At 35.6% G+C, this 23,050-nt stretch overlaps 1 protein-coding gene across 8 annotated transcripts in view; it reads left to right on the top strand.

Annotated features, from left to right (window-relative positions):
• The window catches only part of SPOPL (speckle type BTB/POZ protein like), a 64,179-nt gene that overhangs the window by 27,566 nt on the left and 13,563 nt on the right, over positions 1-23,050 (top strand). For 5 of the 8 annotated variants that reach the window (XM_068545191.1, XM_068545186.1, XM_068545187.1 and 2 more), the window contains 5 exons: positions 15,173-15,309; positions 15,495-15,616; positions 15,889-16,040; positions 18,287-18,414; positions 20,109-20,204. In XM_068545191.1, the coding sequence (XP_068401292.1) occupies positions 15,232-15,309; positions 15,495-15,616; positions 15,889-16,040; positions 18,287-18,414; positions 20,109-20,204 (576 nt within the window). In that variant the 5' untranslated portion in view covers positions 15,173-15,231. Of the gene's footprint in view, positions 1-15,172; positions 15,310-15,494; positions 15,617-15,888; positions 16,041-18,286; positions 18,415-20,108; positions 20,205-23,050 lie in introns of those variants that run through there. The other 3 variants (XM_068545193.1, XM_068545192.1, XM_068545194.1) reach the window with 2 other exon arrangements.

Here is a 23,050-nt window from a genome sequence, read left to right as displayed (position 1 = left end):
TTGAGTAGCTCTAAATGCCTTTAAACAGATAGTTACTTTATTTTTATCCAGGTTTTTCTGCACAGCAGAACTTAGTTCACTTGCCAGCGATTTCATCATACTCAGAAGCGGGAGACTCCGTGATAGCCTCTAAGTACTCTTTTTGTATACATTAATTATCTTGGTTATTACCAGCCCTACCACCACTGCCCAAATTATTTGTCTTCAGATGTTACCTGTGAAGTTTTCCTTGCTATGTGTCTATTCTAATAATCACATTGTGCTAAGTGTAAGCACTTTATTTGATTATTTATATTTATATATATATTTATATATATATATATATATATATATATATATATATATATATATATATAAAATTTCATGTTATCCAATCACCAACCATAGGGAAGTGAGGTACTATAATCTTTTAATAGGCAAAGGAAAGGCCCAGTATCTAAAAGATTACAGAATTCATGACAAAACAATGATTCACATTGGTCTCCGTATAGAACCCTTGCTATTAAGATCTGTGCTTCAGTTTGTGATCCCCCTATAATTTGCTTCCTTTAGAATCCAGCCCAGGGACCATATTCAGGACATCCTTCCTGTCCTGAAAGTGCTTCATTATTACTCTGGTACATTCCTCTATCATATTACCGTATTGAAAGTAATCTAGAATGTATCTATCTCTCCTACTATATTATAGTCTTCCCCAAAGCAGGGACTATATATATTATTCATCTTTGTAGTACTTCAGGGTCCATTAGTGTGCACGATATATCTAAGCATATAATAAATGTTTATTGCACTTCCATGAAGTCGTCAATATGCTTTTTTTTTTTTTAAGGGACATTTATTTATTTATTTATTTTGGCTGCGTTGGGTCTTCGTTGCTGCACGTGGGCTTTCTCTAGTTGTGGCGAGTGGGGGCTACTCTGTTGCGGTGCGCAGGCTTCTCATTGCAGTGGCTTGTTGTGGAGCATGGGCTCTAGGCACATGGGCTTCAGTAGTTGTGGCACGTGGGCTCAGTAGTTGTGGCACAGGCTCTAGAGTGCTCGCTCAGTAGTTGTAGCGCATGGGCTTAGTTGCTCCACGGCATGTGGGATCTTCCCGGACGAGAGATCAAACCTGTGTCCCCTGCGTTGGCAGGTGGATTCTTTACCACTGCGCCACCAGGGAAGTCCCCATATGCTTAATTTAAAGAGATTTAAGAAGCTTATGATACATAAGCTTATCATAAGCTTATGATACATGTATTGTTATTATTTTATTATCTTTATTCTTCCTGATAAGTCTTAGCAAAACTGTTGAACATTATATATTATTATATATTAAGTTACATACTAACTTATTTCATTATGTAATTATAGTCGATATATATAAAATTGCCTTGACCTCAGACAGTATTTTCAGTTATAACTTCATGAAGCAGTTTGATAACTTTTAGGATAAATATGGTAGTATTTCACAGTTGCAGCGTGATTTACATTTTGTTAGTTGAAGAATTAATACACAAAAATGTTATGATTAACATCACATTTGGTTAAGATAGCTCCTAGAAGACTTGCGCTGATTACAGATGACAGTACAAAAGAGGTACCTCGTAAATATGCTAGTCACATTTTATAACTGGATAGAATTTCGATAATATTCTTCAGACAGTATGACTTCAAGAAAAAAAACTTGAACTTTGTTGGATAATTCATATATTCCATTAGTCTGGAAGCTTGATAGCTAACACACTAGGAATACTACACAGCTGTTGAAAATGTCTCTCGAGAGTTATTAAAAATAATCTCTTTAGTACTTTATTCTCTAATAGTGGCTAATTTAGGCTCAACAGTTGCAGAAGAGACTTTATAATTACTTCCATTATTTTTAATGACAAAAGAAATATGTGTGTATATGTAGATATGGACATGTATATGCATTTTTTTTTAAATTAGGTAAAATTCATATAACATAAAACTCACCATTTTAACAGTTGTTTTTTTTTTTAATATTTATTTATTTGGTTGCACCAGGTCTTAGTTGTGGCTCACGGGGTCCTTAGTTGTGGCAAGTGGGCTCCTTGGGTGTGGCTCGCCAGCTCCTTAGTTGCAGCACACAGGCTCTTTAGTTGCAGCGTGTGAACTCTTAGTTACAGCCTGCATGTGGGATCTAGTTCCCTGACCAGAGATCGAACCCGGGTCCTCTGCATTGGGAGCTCGGAGTCTTACCCACTGTGCTACTAGGGAAGTCCCAAAATATTGATTGATTGATTGATTGATTGATTGATTGTCTGATTGATTGATTGCTGTGCCAGGTCTTATTTGTGGCATGCGGGATCTTCATTGCAGCATGTGGGCTCTTAGTTGCAGCATGCAGACTTCTTAGTTGCAGCATGCATGTGGGATCTAGTTCCCCAACCAGGGACTGAACTCGGGTCCCCTGCTTTGGGAGTGCGGAGTCTTACCCACTGGACCACCAGGGAAGTCCTTTAACAGTTTTAAAGTATACAGTTCATTGGTGTTTATAGTACATTCACAGTATTGTGTAACCAGCACCACTACCTAGTTCCAGAACATTTTTATTACTCCAAAAGGAAACCCCATACCCACTGAGCAGTCACTCCCCATGTCTCACCCTCCCTCTAGCCCCTGGCAACCACTAATCTGCTTTCTGTCCATATGTCATATCATATTCTGGATATTTCATGTAAATGAAATCATACAGTGTGTGGCCTTTTGTGTTTGGCTTTTTTCATTTAGCATGATATTTTGAGGTTCATCCATGTTATAGCACATACTTCATTACTTTTTCTGGCTATATGATATTCCATTGCGTGGATATACATTTTGTTTATCAGTTCATCAGTTGATGATTTGGATTATTAGCCAATAAACTTTTGGCTATTGTGAATAGTGCTGCTGTGGACATCGATGTGCAAGTTTTTGTTCGAACACCTGTCTTCAGTTATTTTGGATGTATAATTAGGAATGGAATTACTTTTTGAGGAACTGCCAAATATACCGCAGCAGCTGAAATGAACCATTTTGTTTCCACCGGCAATATGCAAGGTTTCTAATTCCTCCACATTCTCACCAATGCTGGTAATTTTCCATTTTTTAATTATAGCGTAACCATCCTAGTGACTATTTTTTCCTTATCTTTGGCTTTCATCATTTTTACTGTGATGTGTCTATGGATCTCTTTGCGTGTATCCTACATGGATTTAGTTGAGCTCCCTAAATGTGTATATATTGTTGTTTTTCAATAAATTTGGGAAGTTTTCAGCATTTCTTAGAATATTTTTTTCTTCTCCATTTTGTCTTTTTTTTTCCCATTATATGTATGTCAGTGTACTTAATAGGGTCCCACACTTCTCTTAGGCTCTGTTTATTTTTCTTCATTCTTTCATCTATGGATTGCATAATCGCTATTGATCTCTCAGCAGTTTCAGTAATTCTTCTACCAGTTCATATCTGCTGTATATGAACATGACCCCTTATGTCATTCTTCCATTTCAATTATTGTACTTTTCAAGTCCAGAGTTTCCTTTAAAAAAAAGTAATAATAATTTTTACCTCTACATTGATATGCTCTATTTTTTGTGACATTGTCAACGTACTTTACTTATTTAATCACGGTTTCCTTTAGTTCTTTACACATGTATACAGCATCTCCTACATAGACAGGTTTTGTTACCTACTTTTTTCCCATTATATGGGTCATGCTTTCTTGTTTCTTTGCATGTTTTTTGCAAAGAAAATCTGCATAATTTTATGTTTGAAACTGGACATTTTATATAATGTTAGAAATTCTTGGAGCTGGTTTCTCCCTTCCAGTGCATATTATTGTTACTTGCTTGTTTATTTGTTCAGTGACTTGCGGGGTTATTTTAGTGGAGTATGTTTTCCTCTCCTTCCATCCACCCCACTCCCCCACCCCACCCCCCAACACATACACACACACGCACACATGTGCGCACACACACACACAGCCTCTGATGTTACTTCTCTAGGGTTATAGCCCTACGTTTTCCAATGGTTAATGCTGGGATGACAATGGTATTGGCAGGGTTCTTGACTATCTCTTTCCCTGACAACTTAGAACTCTTAGGATCCACTAATCTAAGGCTAATTGCGCTATAATTTTTAGCAATGGCCTGAGGCATTAATTGCTGCACATACTAATCAAATTTGAGTTCCTTTGGAGGAAAAGTTTCCTAAATCAGTGCTTGAGATATGTTCTGACCCCAGGAATGCTCCTCCTAGTTGTTTCCATTGCTCTCTGGCAAACAAACCCGCCTACAGTTTAGCTTTTATGTCCCAAGATTCCTCCAGTCTCCTCTCAATTGCCTTTCACTAGGACCTCTACTGTTTTTCAGAGCACCCTTGCTCATTCCCTTGCAAATGAATCACTATTTCTCTAGGAAAAGATTTGAAGCTTATCAGTTTTATGGCCTCCTTGCCCCACAGGCAATATCTCCAGGTCAGGTCTCTGGAGTATGGAGTGGGTACAATGATGTATTTCTCTCCCAGTGATAATCTCTGCTCTAGGAGCTAAGCACTTGGTGGAATGGGGGCAGAGGAGGGGAATGGCACCCTCAGGTCTTCCTGGCTTGGTCCTCCCAGTATGGGACTCCCACCTTACAGGCTGCAACAGTAGCAGTCAGTGCTATAGCAGCACCACACCCAAGGTAGATCCTACATTCCCACCCCACCCCCCTACCCCCGCCATCTCTTGGCCACATTCACTTGGGAACTTAGCTTCATCAATAGAATGGGAAGTGTTGACATCCTGCTCTTCCCAGTAAGATGGATACCTGAGCCCCAAGGGGGAAGAGGGAGCGCAATCAGAGAAGATACTTTTTCAGTATTTTAAAATTTGTCAGAGACTTGTTTTGTGGCCTAGCATACAGTCTAAGTGGAGAATATTCCATGTGCACTTGAAAAGAATGTGTATTTGTATTCTGCTGTCGACATGTGAATGTCCGTTAGGTTTAGTTGTTTTATGATGTTGTTCAAGTCCTCAGTTTCTTCATTGATCATCTTCCTGGGTGTTCTATATATTATTGAAAGTCAGGTATTGATATTTCCAACTATTATTGAAGAATTGTCTGTTTCCAGTTTCATTAGTTCTTCCTTGATATAGTTTGGAGCTCTGTTTGCATATATGTTTATAGTTGTTATGTCTTCTTCATGGTTCACCTTTTTATCAATATGTACTGTACTACTTTGTCTCCTGTGATAACTTTTGACTAAAGTCCATTTGTCTTATTACTATAGCTACCCGGCTCTCTTTTGGTTCTTCGCATGGAATATCTTGTTTCATCTTTTTACTTTCAACTTATTTTTGATTTCCATAAATACATGGAGCCAAAAACATACTTTTCTAGTTTTGTAGAAATTGGCTTTTTCTTTTGAGCACTTCTTCAGTGCTTCACCATTTACAGCTCTGCCTTAGTCTTCACTTTCTGCTTGCGTGACACCTAAAGGTCAGCCAGAGTTGATAGCTTAGGGTCTTCTCACATTTTTTCCAAGGATGTGTTTGGACTCAGTTATGCACATGACCTTCTAACTTCCCCTGTATGTGTGAGAGCTTTTAAAAGCCCTTTTCTCCCAAGTATCTTTTTCAGTTTCTTGCTCCCCAGGCTTTCCTATCTGGCTGTTGATGGCCCCAACACTTATCCCTGTTCCAGACAGGTACAGTACTACATTTGCTTTTAAATGGTTTTGACAAATGCTGCCACCCAGAATGCTCCTTCTACCCTGCAGAAGCTCCAAGGCAGGTGAGACAAAGACAAGCCCTTAAGCTGATCCTTCAGGAAGGTTACCAGCCTGCACAAAGCACACCCCACTTTGCCATTTTCAGTGAGGTCTATATGCATGTACTTTACTACATCTGTAAATTTCTATCTATGTAGTTTAGGGATTCACAGATACACAAGAATGTGAAGAAATTCTTTGCTATGCTAGCAAATTTAAGATGCAGATAACTTCTGGTAGGAAGAAGAGGTTTGGTGGTAGGAAGATGGTTGTTTGACATATGGTTCTTTATATATATTCTAGATAGTTGACATTCTTTATGGCGAATTTATGTAGCTGAGTGTGTGTCTGTTACGTATGCATAATAGAACAGGGGTCCTCAACCCCCGGGGCCGTGGACCAGTACCGGTCCATGGCCCGTTAGGAACTGGGCCACACAGCAGGAGGTGAGCAGCAGGCAAGCGAGCGAAGCTTCATCTGCCGCTCCCCATCACTAGCATTAACGCCTGAACCATATCACCAACCCCCACCCCCGTCCATGGAAAAATTGTCTTCCATGAAAGCAGTCCCTGGTGCTAAAAAGCTTGGGGACCACTATAATAGAACATTAAATCTGGCACTCAAACATCTTTTTTTAAAGTAGAAAATTACGTATGTGTTTATTCTAATGTCTTGCTTTTTAAAATAAAGCTATAAAACATCACACTTAAAATTTTTCAAAGAAACATATTTAGAATATGGATGAAACCTTTATTTGTTAATTTGTGTAGATTGTCTACAGTTATTCTCTAGATTTTATATTAGTTGTGCCCTTTCTGCAAGAACAAGAATAGGAAGTCCTGAAGGTCTTGAATGTAGTTGATGGTCTACTATCTTTTTTTTTAACGTCTGAAGAGAAGAAAAAGAAAATAGAATACTGGCAATAGCACTGAAATGGATATTAGGAGATCTCTGTCTTTGTCCTTCTGATATTTATCCAGCAATGTAAACGTGGGCAGTTTATTTTCCTAGTCTAGTCCATTTCTCTCATCTTGGTCCTCAACTGTAAAATAGGAGTTGGACCAGACAGGTTAAGGGCTGTTTCAGCTCTATAATATCAGAAGCAGCAGCATTATTCTATGGAAAGAGTATAGACTTTGGAGCCAGGCAAATTTGTGTTCAGCCACTTTCTGGTTAATAAAGTCTAAAGTAAGCTTTCTGACTTGTGTAGTCATTTTCTAATGGTTAAGATGGGGTTATTAACATCCATCTCATAGAGTTGTGGAGGAGTAAACAAGGTACATAATGTCTTGTAAGTGCGCACAAATGCAGTCTGCTCACCAGCATTCTTCATACCCCCATCACATAACTACATCATTTGAAGTAGTTGGAGAAAAGACAAAAATCTTTGTAACCTTTTACTTGGTTCTCATATATATATATATATATATATATATATATATATATATATACACATATATATGGATTATGTTGTGAGTTACACTTGAGCAAGGTAAAAACTCTTGTAGAGGCATTAAAGAACTTTTGTTTTTTACTTTAGATTCTTTAAACTTATGTTTTATTTATTTTATTAGTATTAAATTAGCATCTTATAGAAAGTTAAGTATTAAAGGTTATGACTAAAGTTTTCGTTGACTTGCCATCTTCTTTGACCTAATGTCTCTCAATGTCTACTACTTGGAAAGTCTCTCTCTCTCTCTCTCTCTCTCTCTCTCTCTCTCACACACACACACACACACACACACACACACACATTTTCTGTGGGCTAATGTAAGCATGCAAATAACTGATTTTCTACTTCTTTTAAAAATAATAACTTGTATCTCTGTTAATTAAAACATAATAACATACTTAGAAAATATAAACAAATAAAAATAAGCAAAAGTCTCACCACCCAGAGGTAGCCCCTGTTAATACTTAGATATATATCTTAGCAGCATTATCAGTACCAAAGTTCAACTCAGTGTGTCTATGTGCCAGTCTGTTTTTCTTTATGCACCCATACTTGTAATAACTCTACAAGCATACTTCATTTTATTGTGCTTCACGTTTTTGCGCTTCACAGATACTGCACTTTTTACAAATTGAGGGTTTATGGCAACCCTGCATCAAACAGGTCTATTAGTGACATTTTTTCAACAGCATTTACTAATGTCATGTCTCTGTGTCACATTTTGGTAATTCTTAAAATATTTCCAACTTTTTCATTTGTTATGGTGATCTGTGATCAGTGATCTTTGATGTTACTATTGCAAAAAGATTATGATTCTCTGTAAGCTCAGGTGATGGTTACATTTTTAAGCAATAAAGTATCTTTTAATTAAGGTGTGTACATTTTTTAGGCGTAATGCTATTGAACATTTAATAGACTACAGCATGGTGTCAACATAACTTTTATATGCATTGGGAAACCAAAAATTTCATGTGACGCACTTTGTGATAGTCGCTTTACTGTGGTGGTCTGGAACCGAACCCTCAATATCTTGAGCTATGTCTGTATGTGCTATTTAAAGTCAGGTCCTTTAAGGCATACTCTGTTTAATGTTTTACTTTAAACATATCTTGAATACTTTACCTGTCATTAAGAAAATTAAGTACATTCTTAATGGTTGCATAGTTCTGTGTATATAAATGTATCACGAAAACATACTACGCTTATACTTAGTTATCTTTTCCCACAGTTGTGATACTTGTCCCAAGATGAATTTCTAGGATGAATCTGAGAAAAAAATTTCTTTTGATACTAATTGTAAGATTGTCCTACAGAGAAGATTTGCCAGTAAAGTAATATCTGCTTCTCTACAGTTTTCCTGGCTATAGGAATTGACAGTTTAAAATGATCTTTGAAAATAAATACTATAGGTGAAAAATGGTATGGATTCTTTTATAACTGATTACAAAGGAGGTTAAACTCCACTCTCCCCCTTTTTAGCTATTCTCCTGCAAATTGCTTCTTCATCTCACTAACTTTTTCTGAATTTTTTTGAAATCATTCTTAGTTGACAGAAACCATATAATTGGTTCTCATGGACATCAAATAACACTATCGGCATTTTTATACTTGTAAAGTAGTAGTTTATTTATTAGCATCATTTCCTTTCCCTTTTGCCAGAAATTTCACCATAAAAGAATGAGAAGGGAGATTATTAAAACAACTTTACAATTTATATACATTCCCGCAAGAAATGTATGAGAGTGCCTATCCTTAAACTCTCACCACTGTTTTTGGATTATCACTAGTGTCCTGGGTTACAAAATGGCTTCTTAACTTAGTTTTAATTTATACTACTCTTAATTATGAGTAAAGTTCTTTTTCTGTGAATTATTTGTATTCTTTACTTTTTCTTTCTAATTTTTAGGAATTCTTTATATATTAGGGAAATTACCCTTTTGTGTGCTGTATGCATTGCAGATACTTTTCTTGGTTTGTTGTTTTCAGGGTTGGTTATTGTGGCTTATTTTATTAGCTTGCTTCAGAATCACTGGTAAAAGTATTGACTAGGACAGGGCTCTTTCACATATTCCTAATGGGTAAGTTGATAATCGTTGCCCTTTCGGTACATTTATTAATTGTGAATTTGCTTAAGAGAAATATCCAACTGAGGTTTCTGCTCCTATTTCCACCTTCAACTCAGTAGAAAACAGTGGTACTTTTACTAGCCTGTGGCTAGCCAGGAAAACCAGCAGCTTTGCTGCCAAATCAGGTGGACTTGATTCGGGGCTTGATTTGGGGCCAAGAAGGGAGTGGGAGGAACTTGGCTTTGTCAGCTAAAAGTAGCAAACTTGGTTTGAAAGAAAGGGGACAACCTGCAGCTTTGCTAACCAGGCAAAAAAAGTTAAGAATAAAAAGCCAAACAGATATAAGCAGCTATACAATATGGTGGAGATGGATACTGCAGTTAAGTCGTAGCAAGTTACTAAAAAGAAAACAACCACCCTTAGAAAAACAAATGAGAATCCAGAGTTGCTACAGTGTATTAACTAACATGTCCAGCTTTCAGCCAAATATTATGAGATATGCAAAGAAACAGGAAACTGTAATACATATTCAGGGGAAAGAACAGAAGCCACACATAAAACTACATGTTGTACAATTCTGTTTACATGGAATTTCTAGATAAGGTGTAACTATGGAAAGCAGATGAGTGGTTCCCTAAATTTGGGGGTGGGAAGGACCTTTTGGGATGCTGGAAGTACTCCAAAACTATTGATGAGTGTACAACTGTATAAATTCACTAAAAATCATTGATCTGTACATTTAAAATGAGTGAATTTCATGATATGTAAATTATACCTCAGTAAAGCTGTTATATATATATGGAGGGGGAACCAACATCTTTGATGGTACTCTGGATCTCCCTGTTGTGACTACCTGTTTGCTGTTCTGTTTTCAAATGTAAATAACCATTTGTGGTTTATAAAAGTAAGTGAAGATAACAACTGGAGGTACTTACAAGCAGTACCTAATTTTTATGTAGAAGTGAATAATTCTTGTTAAAGTGACAGTGTACAATGCTCTTAAATTGTATATTCACTTTTCTTTGAGGCACTCTTCCTTCCTTCAACCATTTATCTCCTCTAGCTTACTTAATTAAGAGACATCCACTTTTCTTCACCTCTCCTTTAATGCTGATTGTGACTTTTAAGTGCTCCTCATAGAATGTTCCCAATGTTATCATCCTGACTTTCTTGCCTGGCTACTTTGCTGATTGCCTAGTTCATTGTGTCATGCTGCAAGTACATGATGTGACAGGAACTCTTGTATGTGAGGAACCTACATAAATACATTTGGGTGAGTATATTAGTATAGATGCCATTATTGAAAGGGGGAATTACTCAAACAATCCATAAAGGAGTAGAAACATGATATAGTGCAAAATCTTTGTGCTACAGCCCTTTTCCCCTTAGACCTCTGTAGTAATTAATCCTGTTTTCTATATGTATTTAACAATGAGGAGAAAAATGGGGCCATCCTGATTTTTGTTCCGAATCAAACATGATACTTGTGATTTTTTTTAATCTTGGTGGTTTCTTATTTTTACTGTTTATTTCTAGTACAGATTTTGAATGTGCATCTTCATTTGTAGTTTGGCATTTTTTTATGCCTTTTATATCTTTTTGTTTTTATGTATCTTTCAGGTAGCTTTCTTCAGTCTTTGTTTGCTTATTTCATTCTATTGTTTTCATTGGTTGTAGACACAGAGCAGATGTTTCCTTCTGCATTTTGAATGAAGTCCTTCCTTTTTTTCCCCTTAGTAGTTTCTTTTTATAGGACTCATGTGCTTTTCTTCACTCATTAATTATTCTTTTTTTTTTAAACATCTTTATTGAAGTATAATTGCCTTACAATGGTGTGTTAGCATCTGCTTTATAACAAAGTGAATCAGTTATACATATACAATATGTTCCCATTTCTCTTCCCTCTTGCATCTCCCTCCCTCCCACCCTCCCCATCCCACCCCTCTAGGTGGTCACAAAGCACCGAGCTGATCTCCCTGTGCTATGCGGCTGCTTCCCACTAGTTATCTATTTTACATTTGGTAGTGTATATATGTCCATGACACTCTCTTACCCTGTCACATCTCACCCCACCCCCTCCCCATATCCTCAAGTCCATTCTCTAGTAGGTCTGTGTCTTTATTCCCGTCTTGCCACTAGGTTCTTCATGGCTTTTTTTTTTTCCCTTAGATTCCGTATATATGTGTTAGCATACTGTATTTGTTTTTCTCTTTCTGACTTACTTCACTCTGTATGACAGACTCTTAACTCCATCCACCTCATTACAAATACCTCCATTTCATTTCTTTTTATGGCTGAGTAATATTCCATTGTATATATGTGCCACATCTTCTTTATCCATTCATCTGTCGATGGACATTTAGGTTGCTTCCATGTCCTGGCTATTGTAAATAGAGCTGCAATGAACATTTTGGTACATGACTCTTTTTGAACTATGGTTTTCTCAGAGTATATGCCCAGTATTGGGATTGCTGGGTCGTATGGTAGTTCTATTTGTAGTTTTTTAAGGAACCTCCATACTGTTCTCCATAGTGGCTGTATCAATTTACATTCCCACCAACAGTGCAAGAGTGTTCCCTTTCCTCCACACCCTCTCCAGCATTTATTGTTTCTAGATTTTTTGATGATGGCCATTCTGACTGGTGTGAGATGATATCTCATTGTAGTTTTGATTTGCATTTCTCTAATGATTAATGATGTTGAGCATTCTTTCATGTGTCTGTAGGCCATCTGTATATCTTCTTTGGAGAAATGTCTATTTAGGTCTTCTGCCCATTTTTGGATTGGGTTGTTGGTTTTTTTGTTATTGAGCTGCATGAGCTGCTTGTAAATCTTGGAGATTAATCCTTTGTCAGTTGCTTCATTTGCAAATATTTTCTCCCATTCTGAGGGTTGTCTTTTGGTCTTGTTTATGGTTTCCTTTGCTGTGCAAAAGCTTTTAAGTTTCATTAGGTCCCATTTGTTTATTTGTGTTCTTATTTCCATTTCTCTGGGAGCTGGGTCAAAAAGAATCTTGCTGTGATGTATGTCATAGAGCGTTCTGCCTATGTTTTCCTCTAAGAGTTTGATAGTGTCTGCCCTTACACTTAGGTCTTTAATCCATTTTGAGTTTATTTTTGTGCATGGTTGTCAGGGAGTGTTCTAATTTCATACTTTTACATGTACCTGTCCAATTTTCCCAGCACCACTTATTGAAGAGGCTGTCTTTTCTCCACTGTATATGCTTGCCTCCTTTATCAAAGATAAGGTGACCATATGTGCGTGGGTTTATCTCTGGGCTTTCTATCCTGTTCCATTGATCTATATTTCTGTTTTTGTGCCAGTACCAAACTGTCTTGATTACTGTAGCTTTGTAATATCGTCTGAAGTCAGGGAGCCTGATTCCCCCAGCTCCATTTTTCGTTCTCAAGATTGCTTTGGCTATTCGGGGTCTTTTGTGTTTCCATACAAATTGTGAAATTTTTTGTTCTAGTTCTGTGAAAATTGCCAGTGGTAGTTTGATAGGGATTGCATTGAATCTGTAGATTGCTTTGGGTAGTAGAGTCATTTTCACAATGTTGATTCTTCCAATCCAGGAACATGGTATATCTCTCCATCTATTTGTATCATCTTTAATTTCTTTCATCAGTGTCTTATAATTTTCTGCATACAGGTCTTTTGTCCCCTTAGGTAGGTTTATTCCTAGATATTTTATTCTTTTTGTTGCAATGGTAAACGGGAGTGTTTTCTTAATTTCACTTTCAGATTTTTCGTCATTAGTGTATAGAAATGCAAGAGATTTCTGTGCATTTATTTTGTATCCTGCTACTTTACCAAATTCATTGATTAGCTCTAGGAGTTTTCTGGTAGCATCTTTAGGATTCTCTATGTATAGTATCATGTCATCTGCAAATAGTGACAGCCTTACTTCTTCTTTTCCGATTTGGATTCCTTTTATTTCTTTGTCTTCTCTGATTGCTGTGGCTAACACTTCCAAAACTATGTTGAATAATAGTGGTGAGAGTGGGCAACCTTGTCTTGTTCCTGATCTTAGTGGAAATGGTTTCAGTTTTTCACCATTGAGGACAATGTTGGCTGTGGGTTTGTCATATATGGCCTTTATTATGTTGAGGAAAGTTCCCTCTGTGCCTACTTTCTGCAGGGCTTTTATCATAAATGGGTGTTGAATTTTGTCGAAAGCTTTCTCTGCATCTATTGAGATGATCATATGGTTTTTCTCCTTCAATTTGTTAATACGGTGTATCACATTGATTGATTTGCGTATGTTGAAGAATCCTTGCATTCCTGGGATAAACCCCACTTGATCATGGTGTATGATCCTTTTAATGTGCTGTTGGATTCTGTTTGCTAGTATTTTGTTGAGGATTTTTGCATCTATGTTCATCAGTGATATTGGCCTGTAGTTTTCTTTCTTTGTGACATCTTTGTCTGGTTTTGGTATCAGGGTGATGGTGGCCTCGTAGAATGAGTTTGGGAGTGTTCCTCCCTCTGCAATATTTTGGAAGAGTTTGAGAAGGATAGGTGTTAGCTCTTCTCTAAATGTTTGATAGAATTCACCTGTGAAGCCATCTGGTCCTGGGCTTTTGTTTGTTGGAAGGTTTTTAATCACAGTTTCAATTTCAGTGCTTGTGATTGGTCTGTTCATATTTTCTATTTCTTCCTGGTTCAGTCTCGGCAGTTTGTGCATTTCTAAGAATCTGTCGATTTCTTCCAGGTTGTCCATTTTATTGGCATAGAGTTGCTTGTAGTAATCTCTCATGATCTTTTGTATTTCTGCAGTGTCAGTGGTTACTTCTCCTTTTTCATTTCTAATTCTATTGATCTGAGTCTTCTCCCTTTTTCTCTTGATGAGTCTGGCTAATGGTTTATCAATTTTGTTTATCTTCTCAAAGAACCAGCTTTTAGTTTCATTGATTTTTGCTATTGTTTCCTTCATTTCTTTTTCATTTATTTCTGACCTGATCTTTATAATTTCTTTCCTTCTGCTGGCTTTGGGGTTTTTTTGTTCTTCTTTCTCTAATTGCTTCAGGTGCAAGGTTAGGTTGTTTATTCGAGATGATTAATTATTCTTAAATGAAAACACTTCTCCAGACTTGATTCCTTGTACTGGAATGTAATCTCAACACCTCCACCCATACCCCTGCAAAGTGCAATACTTAGGTAGCTCTTCTGGATGTTGCCTCTTTTCTTTTATAGACTTTTCCAAGTTGCAAAGCACCATCTAATCACTAATGTCCTGGCCAGGTTATGATGACTAATTATGTGTCCAAATAGATGTAGTTTAAGAACAGCCAATTGGGAGGAAATTTTATGAGACGGTACATATTATCTGGTAGGGAACACTCTGATAGGGACAAAGTCTTATCTGAGAACCTGTGTGTCTGAGATAGAGGTAGATTTCTGTGGAATATAATTCTTCAGCATTGCCTGTTATATCTCATTCTGTGTTTTTAGTTGGTCAGAACTTGGGGGTCTGAGAGACGAGTAATATTTGTAGTTTCCAGGGCTGTTCTAACTTCGTAGCCCTTTTGATTTTCATAAATATGTCAACGGAAAGGTGAAGAAAGGTGAATCAGATATTAATTGTTATAAGTTTCCACGTTACTTTGTGATTTTATGTTTTTGATCTTACTATTAAGCTATATGTTATTTTTTGATTTGTGACAGTTTTGGAAAGTATGCCTTTGTATAATAAAATCTGTAAGTATTAATTTCATTCAGATTTCAAGTGTTATATGGCATAAAGTTTTATGGTTTTATTTCTTTAAAAATTAATTTTCATTAATTTAAATGAAATCCTCACGTTTCCTCATAATGTAATTTGAGAAAGTAATTGTTTTATGACTGTTTAAATACTTCTTCCCTCTTGATTCAGTCAGTTAAACTTTTTGATTAGTAAATGAAACTTCTTTTCTTTGTAGTAAAGCACTCAACTGTGTGGGATATTGCATAAATCTTAGAAGGCTGCAATAAAGCGGCAATGTCTCGAGAACCCACCCCACCTCTCTCTGGAGATATGTCTACTGGTCCTATAGCAGAAAGCTGGTGTTACACACAGGTACATGCTGTTAAAAATGCCTTCCTTTATGTCACTTACAAATTGTGTAGTATTTTGAGAATATTGTGAAACACTTTGGCATTGTTACTAGAAGTGTTAGAAGAGTGGGTCAAAGAATGTTTAACATGTGACAGGTCAAGAGTGTAAAAGTCATCATTGTAAAAGTGCTTTTCTGAATGTTTTAGGTTAAAGTTGTAAAATTTTCCTACATGTGGACCATTAATAACTTCAGTTTTTGTCGAGAGGAAATGGGTGAAGTGTTAAAAAGTTCAACGTTCTCATCCAGCCCCAGTGACAAAATGAAATGGTAAGATGTTTGTTTGTTTTGGGTGTTTGTTTTTGATATGATCATCAGCTACTTTAAAATTTTGTTGTTACTGTTTCTGAATGGATATTTGTCTAATTTTATATTAGATTTGTAATAAGTTCCTAATAGTATAGAGAATTGTAAAGAACTGTGAGGATATTGACAGGAGTGCTGTTCTATTATTTAGATTTAACAAATGATTTCAGTATTGCCTCTCTCTTGAATGTTTAAAGTATTGTTTTCCTCCTTGTGAGCCTATTGTTTTATTTTAGGTGCCTGAGGGTAAATCCAAAGGGATTAGATGATGAAAGTAAAGACTACTTGTCCTTATATTTGCTTTTAGTCAGCTGTCCAAAAAGTGAAGTTCGAGCAAAATTCAAATTTTCCCTTCTGAACGCTAAAAGGGAAGAAACAAAAGCAATGGGTAAGTGATTTCCAAACTGACTTGAAGAAGTCTCTCTGTAACTATGTACTGTGACTTCCGCACTTTTACTTAGAGAAACTTAGGATTTTTTTCCCTAAAATCTAAAATCTGCTTAACCCAAAACATTTCATTTTGGCTGTTAATTTTAAATGCCAGTGTAGAGTTACAGTTGTTTTACTAAGTCTTAGACTTCCTAAGACATGTAAAATTAGTTTTAAATCATATCAAAATTTAAATTTTTTATGCCCTAAAATGACATTCACTTTTCACTTGTAAAAACAGCTGCTGTCAGGGCAAGATGCCTGGTTCAATGCCTGGCATATATAATAGGTGTTCAGGAAACATTTCTTTTTCTTCCTTGCCATTTTTGCCAGATAATAAAATCTGAAGAACAATGTGAAAGGAGTTTGAATGTCCTGATATTTTGTCACTAGAATTTTTTTGAGCAGTGGGCTGAACACTGACTGAAAGGAAATCAGTTTTTCTTAGTCTCAGGACCTATTAAATTCAGTTCAAGCTTCTGAATTATAGCCAGCTGAAACCATGTAGCCTGGCACTTCATAACAGAAGATCATTGTAGGAAACGTACAGTGTGCATAGTAGGAAAATACATCATGAACTGCTGCATTAAATTTGAAGTGATTTCTGGAAGTGAATAACAAAAATCAAGTACTAACCTCACTACAAAAAACCCTCCAAATACACACTTTAATAATATATTTTGTTGCTAAGGTAATACATAGTTTCACATGTGTTTTCGCATTGTCTGACATTTAAGACAGGCGAGTGTCTTAGTTCAGGCTGCTATAACAAGGTAACACAGACTGGGTGGCCTATAAACAACAGACATTTATTTCTCACAAATCTGGAGGCTGGGAATCCAAGATCAGGGTGCCAGCATAGTCAGATTCTAGTCTGACTGTTCTACTTATAGACTGCCAGTGTTTCACTGTGTCTTCACATGATGGAAAGGGCTAGGAAGCACTAATCCTTACATTCATGAGGGTATCTACCCTCATGACCTCATCTAATCCCACTCACTGGCCTCTCAATACCGTCACTTTGGGGATAGGGTTTCAACATGAAACTTTTTTTTTTTTTTTTTTTTTTAAACGGCTCTGATGTCCTGCTAGCCATCTTTTTTTTTAAATTTATTTTATTTATGGCTGTGTTGGGTCTTCGTTTCTGTGCGAGGGCTTTCTCCAGTTGTGGCAAGCGGGGGCCACTCTTCATCGCGGTGCGCGGGCCTCTCGCCATCGCGGCCTCTCTTGCTGCGGAGCACAGGCTCCAGACGCGCAGGCTCAGCAATTGTGGCTCACGGGCCCAGCCGCTCCGCGGCATGTGGGATCTTTCCAGACCAGGGCTCGAACCCGTGCCCCCTGCATTGGCAGGCGGACTCTCAACCACTGCGCCACCAGGGAAGCCCTCAACATGAAACTTTTGAGGGGATACAAACGTTCAGTCCTTAACATGGAGCATCTCAGTTAGATTTATTACTGGTTTTCTACCTCCAACTTGTATAACAGATAATGAATACTTTCTGTAAAGGACCTTGTATAGTTGTTAATCAGTATGTTAGGCATTTGAAACATTTACTTCAGACACTTATTAAATCTTTTACTAATCATACTAAGACCGTCTTCTGGACTTTTATGAAAATTGTTTTTAGAGGTAATGGGACTATGTCTGAAGACCTAGAAATGATAGGGGACTTTATTTTAGCTTTTTTAGCAGTTAATGGATTTTTCTCTAGTTCAGTGAAACTTAAATCAGTGGGATGGTTATCCCAGGAAAGCTTACAGGATGCCCTGGTGATATAGAGCATCCATTTTTAAAGGGAGAAACAAGAAATGAGAGGTATGTTTCTATGTTGGTTCTGATATTAGGTGATGAATAGTATGCGTATGCCAATGTATTTTAATCCTACTTCATTGTTAAAGGGCTTAGATTGTTTGAAAGATCTCTTCCTTCTCCTTGAGATTTGATCTGGCTTTTCTACTTAGATACCTAGGAATCTGAAGGTGAGCTCATTGGTAATGGCCAGAATTTGTGCTAGGCTGTGAAATGATCTGGTTCTACCTAATGTAACTCTTTTGACATTTTACCTATGAACACACATATCTGTAATTTTTATGATGGATGTGTTGGCCCAGTCCTATTTTTGCACATTCATTTAACTGTGTTATCATTAACAAAATGTTTCTTGGATACTTGTTTATTTAAACTTTTATTCTGTTTTCCACCAGAAAGCCAAAGAGCATATCGATTTGTACAAGGGAAAGACTGGGGTTTTAAAAAATTCATTCGAAGGGATTTTTTGCTTGATGAAGCTAATGGTCTTTTACCAGATGACAAGCTTACATTATTTTGTGAGGTGGGTACATTTTTTATTCAAGGAACTCAGTGTTTGGCTATATTTAGTGATAAAGCAAAAATATACACTAAGCAACTGGTATAATTTGTAATATTTTATATGTAAATATTTAACCACATAAAAGCTGACTGGATTTTCTTAGAAATCAATGTAGTAGCCCAGTCTGAAAAAATTCTGTCATACTTTTAAGCTATAAATTGTATATACAGTTATACTACCACATACTAAATACTTCGTCCTCAGAGGAAGACTATGGATGTGTATAGCTTCATATCAAGATTTCTGAATATCTTCTTCATTCTGAATAATTCTAAATAGATGGTCAGTATTTTCTGTCATATTCAGATTGATGATATTAAACATTATTACTAGTTTATCAGTTTGAATCTGTACTTGAACGGCAGTGAAAGTGCCTGAAAAAAGGCTGGGAAGCTTTTTGTTCATTCAAGCAGTTGGGTTCATTTATTCAAATAGATGTTAGCATTATAAGCAAAAGCATCTCAAAATTTTTAAGATATACCTATGTCTGTTGACAGACTTATAAGATGTAATCATATGCATGAAATGTCATCTTTTGAAAGTTACCAGCATTGCCCCTTCTAATAATTTACACTTATGATTTTGTCTTAATTTGAGGCTTGAACTTGCTTCTGTCATTGTTATTACATAGCTTTATCTATATGAATTGTTGAGATGATCAGGTAACCTCAGCATTAAATATATTTCAGTAGGTTATTGTAGACAGATGAGTGTCTTGGAAGCACAATAACTTCCTTAACTGCTACTAAGGTAGCTTTACTCTTTTTATAGAAAATGTGTAAAATTTCTTGGCAAGATTTACAAACTAATTATATATTATGCTGTGTCAGAAGAATAATTGAAATATGGCCCCAGAGACTACATTGTGCAAATATAGTGCATCTTATTTTCACTTAGACAAGTTAAATGAACTGTATAATGAATTTGTTAGGAATACAATTATTTGGTTGGTAAAGCGCATACCACAAGTGTCTTGAGCAGAGCTTATCATTAAATAATTTGATAAAAATATATACTAAAGCATTTGTTGCCAATAGATAAGATACTCTAAATAGTATTCTAAATAATTGTAGGTTATGTTATTTAAGCATTCTTAACGTAGAATCTTTTCAGAATTTTAGCAGTTATCTTAAATTTCAGCATGTTAATTTTTTTTAATCACATAATCTTAGAATTTAAAGGACCCTAAAGGCTGTGTAATCCAGTTAAGAAAAAAAACTACTGCAGCTAAAAGTCTTTTTGTGAATAAGCATTTTAAGAAAATATTTCTTTTTTTAGAATTGAAATATTGTTTACTAAGTATATTTCCCTAAGTATATTTTATTGGAAACTAGACAACCAAAAAGTTCAGAATGAAGGCTGAAATTAAGATTTTTTTTTGATACATGTTTTGAAGTATACTTCTTATTCACATGCTAAATTAAATTATACAAGCTAGTGACCTCCTAAAAATCAAACCCACCATGACATATATTTTAAGTTGACATTGATCAAATTCAGTTTTGGATACTGTAATACATACCTTTACTGATGTAGACCTTTATACCCTGGGCACTGTATTTAACACAGGTGGGCAAAAAGTGCTTTGAACAAACATTCCTTGTGCCCTTTCCCGCTTTCTTCCGTACATCTCACTGATGCCCTTCCTTCTACAGCATCTCCAGCACTGCTTGCAGAAGAGGAGGAAGCATTGCACTGGCCTACCTAAAGAACTGCCTCCTCCCCTCCCCTGCAAGTGGTGCTGTAGACAGGTAAGGCAGTCTGGTGCTACCCTTTGGTGCAAGACATAAATAATCTTGCAAGCTCCATACTATGAATCAAATAGCCAGAGGTAGAAATTTTTGGCAGTATAAACAGTTCTGCCCCTTCTCTCCCAAAGTGATGCAGAAAACAGGAATTGAGGAATAAGTAGGAAAAGTAGAAAATTGGTTAGATTGCTTTATCTTTTGGAATCCAACAGATTTTAAATAATCTCGTGGTCCAAAGACCCATGCTATTCTATGGTATACAGAAGACTGTAATACAGGTAGAATATACGTAATGAATTGTTCATAAAATTAAATTAATTCATTTAGAAGGACTTTTTTTTCCCTCCTATTTTTCTGTTGCTAAGTTAACCTTTCTATTTTAAAATACTTTTGATAGTGGATGGAAGTTGGGTTTTATTCTCTAAAAATGACAAAATGGAAAATTGACAACCCGATTTCTATCATCTGCATTCTAAAAAAGGATACCTGTCTATGAAAGTCAGAAAGTCTAAGTCCCAGTATTCTAGAAGATGATATGAAATTGGACTACTAGAAGTTTCTCACTTTGGAGCCAGTGTAAAGGATGGTTAGGTAGTTGATTAGAGTGGCAAAATTTGTAGTACTATGCACCTTTGGATAGTCTAGCTAGCCTTCAGAATTAGTTTAGAGAATTGAGAGGTTTAAAAATAGGAACCAGTAGTCCCAGATTTCCAGGGAAGTCACAGCTGATTAGAGCCTGCACATGTTCATCTTTAGTCTAAATTATATTCTCAGAGTTGATCCAAAAGCAAATTTGAAAAAGAGCTGTCAAATGAGTTTGAGGTTTTACGTTGTCAGTTTTGAGTATTGTGCATTTGCTGTTTTATTTTGAAAGAACAACAGTTTAACCTCAGGAAAGAATCTCAGCCTTTCTTCTGAATTTTTTACTCTAGGTTCCATTCAGTAAGAATATTCATTGCCTATATTTGAATATGTACTAGAAAAAACAAAAATTTTACCAATTTCTTAATTATAGGTATCAAAGGAAATAATCATCAGAATTCATTGCATATCAGTTTTAATTAGATCATTAATTTCTGCTCTATAAATAGTCCCTTGAATACTCTTCAGAGTATGAAATGTTAGTTATGTCTTACTTAAAGTTTGTGGTTGCTGTGATAATAGTATGTAGATGTGTATGCCAATAATATAAATTCTTCTGAATTGTGATTATATATACAAAGTACAAATATATCATCATCGGTATCTATGCCCGATAATGATGGCTTTATTTTTTGATCCTTTTTTCCTTCTATCACCTGATTTTTGTAAAATTTTTACATTAAATATATTGTTTTGAGTTAAGATAGTTAGACAATAAGTAGAATTTAAGAAATCCTTTCCTAAATTTAAATAATATGGTCACGTTTTCATGACTCCACTGCATACTTTATGCAAGTAATTGAATTGTTCAGTTTAATCCAGTTTCTGCTCTCTGGAAATTTCAAGAGCAGTGCTGATATGAACAAGTAAACCCTGTCTTTGTGATCCTAACTAAACCCTTAATATTAATACCAACATTTTTGATTTATGTATTGTTAAGTTATAATGTATGGTGTAACAGAGCAATCAGGTAAGGATTAGTGAAGCTTTTTTTGTCTGTTTTGTAGTTTGTAAAACTTTAGAAACAATTTGAATAATTAAAGACTTAATAGAAGAATCTTTATTCATGAACTTATTTATGTGCACAATGTCTTGGCTCCTATATTTAGAAGAACATCTCAGAAGATTGTTGTGATAAATCCCTTCAGAACCATAATTGCATTAACGTACTACTAATTTTTTTAAAACTCCAAAGAAATACTGTCTAGTACAAAGAATGCTATAAAAAGGGATGTAGGTCTGGTCTTCCTCTGATACTGACTAGCAGTGGATTTAGGACACTTTAGTTACCTTCTCTGGATCTCACTTTTTTCAAATTTTTTTAAAAAAATGAGGTGATTGGATTAGATGATTTCTATGATGTGTGATTCCAAAAGGTTAATAAAAGCAGAAAAACAAAATGGTTAATAAAAATATCCTCCGAAAATAAAGTTTTTCTTTAGAAGTGTCTATTCATTCATATGAGATAGATGTTATTACATCTGGGTGAATGAGGACTAATGAGATTTAATATTCTCCAAACATTTTATATTGGACCATTATAATACTTTCTCAGTAGCATGTTAGTAGTTTGGTCCAATTTATCCATTTCCAATTTATAATTTCTACATAGTTTACTGTATTTGTCCTTATTTATACCTACTTTTAATTAACAAAAGCCTTACGAAATATGTTTTTAAATGAACACAGTCATCTATTGCTGCATAACAAACAACCATAAAGCTTAGTAGCTTGAAACAGTAGATAACTAATATAGCACTTTTTGTGAAAGATGGTTCATTTACTCTTGACACATTTGATTTACTAGTTGAGGTAGTATTTTCTTCAATTTATTAAATGTAATATGAAATTCCTGGTAATAGTATATTCCTTTTCTTAAAAAATTAGTGTGCCAAACTTAGTCAGTAGTGTTTTAAGACTTTATTCAGTATGTAGTCATCTTTCATGAGAGATAATTTAATCCATATATATTGGACTCCATATGAAAGCAATGTTGCAGTCATACCAAGTTTTATTTATTAATTATTTCATAGGTAAATAAAAGGTCTGCAAATCGAACTAAATTATATTTATATTGTTCTTACTGTTGATTTTTTTAAATAAAAGATTTCCATGAACATTAATAACTACATTGGTTTTGTGAGAATTCTTATACCTTAAAATTTAAATCAATATTACTAGATATTTAAATCAATTTGTTTAGAGAT

This window comes from Eschrichtius robustus, chromosome 5 (genome assembly GCF_028021215.1).
Source record: "Eschrichtius robustus isolate mEscRob2 chromosome 5, mEscRob2.pri, whole genome shotgun sequence".
Lineage (NCBI taxonomy): Eukaryota > Metazoa > Chordata > Mammalia > Artiodactyla > Eschrichtiidae > Eschrichtius > Eschrichtius robustus.
The sequence above is the reverse complement of the archived record's forward strand: the minus strand, read 5'-3'. Positions and strand labels throughout refer to the sequence as shown.